General features: G+C 33.7%; 1 protein-coding gene across 1 annotated transcript; it reads left to right on the forward strand.

Moving 5' to 3' along the window:
- The first annotated feature begins 575 nt into the window (after nucleotides 1-575).
- Nucleotides 576-6,638, forward strand: LOC149799767 (P2X purinoceptor 7-like). Its single transcript, XM_089957126.1, has 2 exons — nucleotides 576-719; nucleotides 5,342-6,638. Exons 1-2 carry the CDS (start codon nucleotides 714-716, stop codon nucleotides 5,597-5,599), a joined length of 264 nt encoding a protein of 87 aa, XP_089813252.1. The 5' UTR covers nucleotides 576-713; the 3' UTR covers nucleotides 5,600-6,638.
- Nucleotides 6,639-9,459: the final 2,821 nt, after the last annotated feature.

The following is a 9,459-nucleotide window of genomic DNA, read 5'->3' on the forward strand; positions in this document are numbered from 1 at the left end:
AAATTCTGACCAGATTGTCACCAGTGGACCCCTAACACCCATCTTTCTGATGTTTCAAACAAAGCGGAAAAGAATTTTTGTACTCCTCCAAGTCAATACTTTACATACACAAGGTTTTAAATAAGCTTTTTTTTTTTTTAAATCTGCGACTAGAATATGGAATCTAGGTTCAAAACTCGGGGCCAGATCATAAAAAAGTACACACACACAAACGTACAGTCACTTGTCAGCTGAAGTTTGACCACAGCTTTATTCCTGCACATGTTTATTGGGTATTGTGCACACTGAGTAAATAGACACATAGACTTTGCTTTGGTGCCCATTCGAGGAAAGTAGGGGCCCTTTTTAAATTTTGGATCCCTACCCCACCCAACACTTGACCTGATCCAGCCCATAAAAACTTCCATCAAATCACAACCTCTCATGTATTAATTTCTGATCCAAAGTTAGCACTATATTCCTATAAGTTTGATAAGTAATCATGAATATATTAGTTGTCAAATTATGAAATACACTTACATATTAAAATTCATTAGACTTAAATCAGCTCACTTTCAAGCTCAATTCTAGAGCGCCCTTTAAGAGAAAGAGGGAGGATGAGGCATGGAGCAAGAAGTTGAAAAACCAGATGGGGGAGAGGAGGAAGACATGCTGTGCAGCCTAAAAACTGAGCTAACCAAGCTCTACACATAGTTCAGACAAGGCAGACAAGAATGAGGGTAATTGTTTATTTATATCTTGCAAAACAAGTATTGATAGATATTGAAAAATGTTTGGTACTACTAAGTAACTTGGCAAAGACTATAATATCTATGTCAGTAGTGTTTTGCACAACTTAGAAAACGCATACTTGTATTAAAGGATTAGTTATTTTACCAAACAATGTATGTTTAAACTGCTTTACTTTTTGTTGCTACTCAACACCCCACCCCAATATGATTTGATAAAGGAAGACTATGCACAGATACCATAGAAAATACAGAGGCCACCTCATTTATATGGCCACCTTATATAATACCAAAATGGTAAAAGTATTATGGAGACAATCTCATAGAGTACCCCATCGCACGATGAAATACATATAATTGATATGAAACTAAATACAAAAGGTTTTAACATGGGTCACTTAAATGTACAAGGTATAGTGGTAAAAATAGAACAGATTAAGTTAATGTTGTCTTCCAAGGAAAATAATATGCATGTTTTAGGACTCACTGAAACCAAATTAAATGCTAGCCACAATGATAATCTATTTCACTGTCAAGGCTAAAATAAACCATTATGCAGGGACAGAGAGACAGCAGGGGGTGGTGGTCTTGTATACATTACAAGATGTAAATGCAGAAAGGCGACCTGACTTGAGGTCACATGAAATTGAGAGTATTTGGGTGGAAATTTCTCAAAATAATGCAGAATCATTCCTAGTTGTTTTCATTTATCTGTCACCTTCCTCCAAAGCAATTTGGAATGATAACTCTTTGAAACAAATAGAAAATGTTCATGCCCAGGAGAAAGAAACATATATACTCAGCAGTGTAAATAAGGACCTACTCAATACTCAAATAAGGAGTAACTGGATGGAATTTTTTGAATCATTAGGCCTAGTCCAGCTGGTAAATGAGCCCACAAGTGTAACAGAAATATCAAGCACTCTTATTGATCACATTTATACAAACCTACCAAACAATGTGGCTTATGTTAATGTATAAAATATTGGTCTTAGTGACCACTATCCTACTTTTTTGACAAGAAAGGTTAAATGCAGCATAAATAGGAACAATACACCCAAAACTATCACTTACAGATCTTTCCAAAATTGAAGTAAATAACAATTTCAAGATGACCTATATAAAGTTCCATGGAATATTATCCAAAATTTTGATGACATATGTGAAGCTCTAAAAGTATGGACTGATTTATGAATGTAGTCTCTAAGCATGCACCACTAAAAGTACATTGAGTAAAGTATGAAATCCAACCTAACTGATTTACTACTGAAATTCTAGATACTATGAAGACACGAGACCAATTGAAGGCTATGGGAAACCATGCACAATATCAGGTATGGGGAAATAACATAACAAGTATGATTGAAAAGGCTTAAACAAAACTTTTTATCAATCAATGCTTGAAAACACAAAGAGCAACACAAACTCCATTTGGAAAGTCTTCAGTGAACTCATTGGGGTAACACACAAAGATCAGACAAGTAAAATTCACTCACTTCTGGTAAATGACACAAAAGTCACTGATGGCACTGACATTGCAAATATTCTGAGTGATTTTTTTTCACTAACGTTACCACTAAGTTAAAAGAACCAGTGATAGAAAACAACTATAATGAACTTAAAAATCCCTAAGAAGGGATGTTTCTCTATTCCACAGGTATAAAAAAAACTGCTATAAAATGTCTCAGTAAACTTGATATCAAGAAAGCTACAGGACTTGATCAGATTGGTCCACCACTCATTAAAACTTCTGCCTCAGCTATTTCAGATAGCATAACATTCATAATCAGTTTAAATATTGCAACCTCATCTGTCCCCAAAATATGGAAAACTGCAAAGGCAATGCCTATGCACAAATCTGGTTCTAAGAATGATGCTGATAACTACCAGCCAATTTCAATACAACCAAAACTTGTCAAAATTGATTGAAAAACATGTACATGACTCGTTAATGTCATATTTAACGAAACAGTTGCTGTTACACCCTATTCAATCAGGCTTTAGACAGAAACATTCATGTGAGACTGACTTGATCTCTCTAACTGATAAATGGCTTCAACCACTTGATCAAAGTTGAATAATAGGATCTCTATTTGTAGATTTCAGGAAAGTTTATGGGCTGGTGTACATGAAATTCTTTTAAGAAACTGAAAATCAACCAATGTGATGAAAGATGGTTTACTTCAAACTTAAGTGAGAGAACACAACATGTTTATATAAATAATGTTCTGTCGGAACCTGGAACAATTAGATATGGAGTACCACAAGGTTCAATTTTATGTCCATTACTATTGATACTATTTATTAATGGCCTACCACTTTTTACTAAAGGACTCAATGTCATCTACAGATCTCTATGCAGATGACACAACATTGTCAGACATCCAAAACAGAAAGCACAAACTATAAATTTATTTACAGGATGCCCTAAACAAACTGGACAACTGGTGCACATGCAATGGCATAGTGGTAAATACTGGAAGAACTAAAATATTATTTATCTCAACATGGCAAAAAAGAACAAATCTTGGTAGTGATGAACTATGTCTGACATGGAAGGATACAAATTTGCAAATGGTTTGTCATGATAGACTACTTGGTGTTTTGGTAGATAATAACCTATGATGGACTGAACATGTCAGTTAAAAAGTTAATTCAAGTTTATGGCTTTTCAGTAGGATAAGGTACAGAAAACTATTTTATAACAGTTACATACAACCCTATTTAGACTACTGTAACACAGTGTGGAGTAATTCAAATGATAAAATCTTACATCTTACAACAAGTGCATTGAGGCTATATCATATCCAGAAAGTAAGCAAGGAAAATTTTAGCTGGTAAGTTAAAATTATTACCTATTAAAGACTGAATCCGGTTGAGAAAAGCCAGTGTAATGTACATGATATCCAATAATAGTGCTCCTGAATATTTACAATCACTATTCAAGTATAGGCTACCTGAAAATACTCCACAACTGTGATCCATGTCTACCAAACAGTATAAAATTCCCAAACCAAATAAGGAATTATTCAAAAAATGTTTCCAGTACTCTGGAACTTTGGAATAGTATTCCAGTTGACTTTAGAAATGCCAACTCTATTTCCTTCTTCCAAACCAATATATGCAGCGGCTTCAGAGATACACTTAAAATTGATAAATTCCTTTATATGAGGGCCTAAAGGTAGATTAGCTAAAATCATTTCGTATATAGGTATTAGTGATCTACGCTAGTGGCATAGAAACATTCAATACTATTAAGGTCAACTTGATCTTTTTTCAATTTAATTAATAAACCAACTTAAGTAACACATTTATTAGTTTTATTTTTTTAAAATACAAAATGGGAACAAAAAGTCTATGCAATCTTACTTTGGAGTTCAGCAATTAGACCTGACTAGATTGCAGTTTTTAAAAAAAATTAGACATGTACAGAATCCATATAGCCATTTAAGTCTTGTGAAATAAATACTACACTTTTATTCTTCTGTTTTAAATATGATGCATGCCTTAATGTGTATTTCTAAAGCCCCAAAATATGTTAAGATAATGCTATATATGCAATATCATGGTAAACATAAGGACTTAATAATCCTAAATTGTTTTATTTATCCAAAATTAAGACTGACATGAAGGCTTGCAAGAAACTTTTTTTTTCTTCATATCTGATCTAACATTTTTGGGTAAGAATTTTAATTTCCCAGTCTGCTTGACATTCAATGTTTCCACCTTTGAACTGGTGATTACTGCAAATGATTTCTGTATAACAAATGTACTCGATTCAATGGCAATTTTGAAATTTCTTTAATTCTTTCAATAACTTTTATATATTCCTTAAGCGTGTTATTGCCAAAGCTTAAAATTTTTATGTACAAAATGTATATCACAAAAGGTATGAATAACTTGACAGGTATGTTGGCTACATTACAGAAAACCTCTTTCTGTATACAGGATATGTGTAGCACATGCCTATGAATGTACAACTTTCACTTTGTACCAATAAAATCAAAATACTGCATCAGGTTACAAACAGAATTAAAACTTTGATAGTTACTCTTACAATACAACATTTACAATGAATTCCATTTCCAAGGTGGACTCTCAAAGATTGATAATTGATGTACATACCTGATTGTTGTACATGTTATTTCTTTGCAACCACTGTGAAAGAATTTTAAAATTGTAAGCCATCCAAAAACAGACATGCATACATATGCAAATGATAAGGACTTTGTTTTAATTTACAACTGATACTCATCGAGTAGATTCTTTTCATTACCTGATTTCAATGTGGGTATCTCACTATACTAAACAAATCTAAGCTGCAATCAGCCATTCCTTTTTGATCCCAATGCAGGAGTCTCTGACTTCTAGAAATGCTCCCCAAAAACTTTGAGCTGTCCATCTTAACATAAATTATCAGTTCTAGTTGCGATGGAACTCTCAATGTTCATGTCAAAATAAAAACCATGTGCATTTTTGATCCACGTGTATTTCACAGTGGAATTTGCTGATCGAAGATGAATATTTGAATAAACGCATGCTCCTATTATTTCTTAAAATATATTCTTTTTACATTTTGGAAATAGGATATTACAATTGGAATAATTTTTCAGATTTTTCAAGATCTAATCCTTGATGAGGCTGTACTTGCCTTGTCCAGGATGTACAGACGAAATGTTCTTGTCCTCAACGATAAAGTTGACTTGATGAGTGCCAACAGTCACGCTACCTTTAGGCAGTTCATACTACGGCAACATGGAAGGTTGGGGTCTGGACAGAGACATGTAATTCCCCTTTGCTGTTTCTGGCAGATACGTGACAAATATCCAGATGGACAATACACTGGCTTCATCCCCTCTAGGCTTGCATGAACTTAAACACTTTCTTGCATGTATGAGTTTGTATATAAATGCATACAATTGATTTTATTAATTGTTTTCTTATAAATGCACATAATATTGCATCAAATAATAATGCTTTCAGATTTTTTTTTAACACCAGTCTATTTCTTCCTATAAACAATATGGGCACGATCATAAATAATCAATATAAAAAGTTTTCAGCAACTGCAGATACAATATTATACATTATTTTATTTTCAACTACTGATATTTCAGAATATTATATAAAGTGTAACCTGCCTTAGCTGACACCTCCATATATCAGATACTGTTTCATATTTTACATAACTAAAATCGAGAGATCTCCTTCACTACACCAAAACTAGAGTTGATGGTGGTTCTTGAGGTGCCAGGTTTCTACAAATTCTCCTGTGATCATCTTCCTTTAGTTCTCTTCTCCTCTGCATACCCTGCTTTCCCTCATGTTGACAGATAAGGGCTTTCTTTATAAGCTCCCTGATGTGGGTATGTTTTCTTTTCCTTGCAAGGGTAGACGGACCATCTGACGCTTTTTTTGTTGTAACATTGATGCCTGTTTTAAAGAAAATTTTACTTTCTTAACATGTGTGACAAGCATCCCCATGCTAAACCATATTAACTTTTTACCCAATATTAGAGCCTCATGATCAGTTCCCAAGAAGGAGTTGTTGAGGGTTTGTTTTTGTTCTTATTTGTTCTATCCACAAAATACTATGTGAGACAGGATGCATTTTTGCCCATTCCTTCAGAAAGCAACATGTTTTCATGAACAGGTATTAGCTAGTAATCATCATGATGACAGCATCTACCCCAAACGTCCTGAGGATATTCCATAAACCCCATATATCCTTAATAAAGTGTGTCAGTCCCCTGGGAATGTGCTATACATATCACTGGATCTAATTATTAGACTTGCATAGATCAAATCAAAATAAATATCCACTAGAATGATAACAATACTAATTACAAGATCTGTATGCATGAAAATATTAAGATTCCTTACCACAAATATAATTGTGTGCCGATTGTTGCAAAATGACTTGTATCTGATACAAAATATTCATGACTTGTACATGTGAATAATACTCCATTCTTCTGATCTCCAGGCAGTGATCATAATGCACAATCAATATATAAAATTATTTATAATGTCCTGTAGTGAAACAAGCCTACACTATCTCCCCTTCTTTGTTTCTCATTACACCTCAGCCACTATGTATGTTGTGATCCAAAGCAGCTAGCTCATTCCTAATCCTGTACACAGGAGGGATGTATGAAAATCTCTTGGCACTGTACATCATGATCTGCTGATGAAAAACTTCAAGCTCAGCAGTGCTTCTGCAATTATCAAAAACATGTATCTTGTAACATGTGTTATTTGTAATCTGCTAACAGATTAATACAATTATTAAATAATCATTACTGTTGGTAATTTTTGCATACATAAAATCTTTACTGAAGTGTTTATTGATAGAGTGTCATGGAATTGTTTATACCTGATGTGCATGTATTATACCTGAAATTACCAAAGACTTGAGAAGGAGAGTCACTATACATGTATCATGTGCACACATCTTATGAATTCTAACTTATTCAGATCTTCAAATGGTAAATATATACAGTAATTTATTATTTAGTTGAGAAAAAAAATATCTAAAGTGGTCTTCACATTTTTCTTTTAAATACCATGCAATTGTTGCAATCCTAAAATGGCATACCTGAAATTTAAGTAATACTCCACTGTTTAGGAACCTGTGGTCCAAGAGCACCTGTGCCAAGGTTTTCAGCACTTTGGCTTTCTTCTTGGCGTCATCTTCATCAAGCCAAGGCTTTGTCAGCTCTTCATTCTCCAGGTAAGGTTCATGAAGACATTTATTAATGCCTTGGCCATGTGAGAGGATCTACTCATGTGTATTGGTGATGTGATTTAGGACACTCCTCAAGATGCTCTGAAAGAATGCCACAATCAATACCTTTAGCACCTAAAGCTGGTCTCTTTTGTCATGGTGACCCCATATTGATAAGACAACTTGATTCATATCATAAAGTGAAAGCTACATTGTAGAACTGGCTAATGGTTAGCGTAGCAGGACTTAAATTTTCCTCAGATCATTGTTCCTTCAATATTCCACATTACTATGACATTTCAAATAAATTACTTTTAATAAACTACACACCTAGAAGATTTGGTGATGAATATGTATAGATAAAAAATACATTAAAAGAAATCAGAAGATAAGGATTATGCACTGTAATTTTGATTTCATACAAAAGTATACAATAGCAAATGTTTACATATATGTTTCAAACAAAAAGACTGAAAACTCACAAAAAATTGTCCATAGCTGCTAGCAGTCTTGCATGAAAACCAAAACTGGTTCATGTCCTGGGACCATTGTAATACAGCCATATTATCCATTTGTTTGGCAACCTTGAAAAGTAGGTAGATAAAATAAAGTTAAAAATGCATGAAGAGCAATCATCAAAACAGTAACAGCTTTTCAATTCCAAAAGTTTTATAACAGTAAAGAGTGAAAACCAACAAGTCATTTAATTCCCAAGAATAAAAAATGAAATTTAAAAGGAACTTACAGTATTGTAAATTAAGTCCCAAATAAGTTATATCACCAGTCCTAATGAATAAAGTTCTAATGAACTGCCAGTGGTTTCCAAAAACAAACTTCAACTGTTATCTCAGTATTTTGTTTTTAAATTAAATATGTCTTACGTGCATTCATCATGAGCTAAATGGATAGTTGGGAAGAGGGTGTTCGCAAGAACTGCATGTGGGACATAGATACATGTATAAATGGGAAACGGCATAAAGAAAGCATATGAGGCATGTAGGCACAACTTAATATACAATCACTGGTCCTCTAAGTACTGAGTGGGGGAAAAGAACCCATCTATGATTATTGGGTTAGCCAGCACAGTATACCGGAACTTTTTTGCATAACCAAAACAATGACAGTTCAAATTATGCCTTTTTCTATGCATCAAGTGGCACAGTTGAAATACCCAACCCCACTTCTGAGAAAGCGAAATTCAAGGTTTTATTTCGAACTCAAACTAAGAAAAGCATGAAGTGGGAACTCAACCTGCTGGCAGTTATAATAATGTCCTTTATCAGCATTACATTTGATACATCATTGTTTTCAGCAGAATGACAATTGTAAGACAACCCCCACCCACACAAAAAATCTGCCAGAAATGTCATTTTTACCTTTCTGATTCAATAGCAGATACTTCAAATACTGAAGGTGTCTTCATTCTCTCAGTATGTTGCAAAAGCACTTGGCCAGGTGTTGATGTGAATCATGAAAATGTACTGGCCATCGGTTCTGTATGCTTCGGTTCATCTTTTGCTATATTCTTTGTAACTTAAAATATGAATTAAATATTCATTTGCATTATAAGTTATACTTTAAATCTGTTTCTTTGTGTTAAACACTTAGAACTGAAATACTTCATTTAAGCAAGATAGATCTAAATAAAATCACATCAATAAAACTAACTTGACTGCAGCTCAAAACTTTAACTGATAACAATCTGCCAGCCATATATTCTGGTAGCACTACAACATCCTTTCCTATCATGACTAGAGATCATTTTGTAACTGTAGTCAATACAGTGCTTTATAATATATTTACTAGTAGTTGAAAGATGTACAATAAAATCTTATTATTTGTTCCATCACGTTTACATGATAAGGTTATTAAACTTTTATGCAAGTAATGTGCATGTCACATTAACCTAAGGTGTGTGTGTGTGTGTGTGAGAGAGAGAGAGAGAGAGAGAGAGAGAGAGAGAGAGAGGGGGGGGGATATATATGATATAAATAATGATAACGC

The sequence above is a fragment of the Sinohyriopsis cumingii genome, chromosome 5 (assembly GCF_028554795.1).
Source record: "Sinohyriopsis cumingii isolate HCF-2022 chromosome 5, ASM2855479v2, whole genome shotgun sequence".
Taxonomy (NCBI): Eukaryota; Metazoa; Mollusca; class Bivalvia; order Unionida; family Unionidae; genus Sinohyriopsis; species Sinohyriopsis cumingii.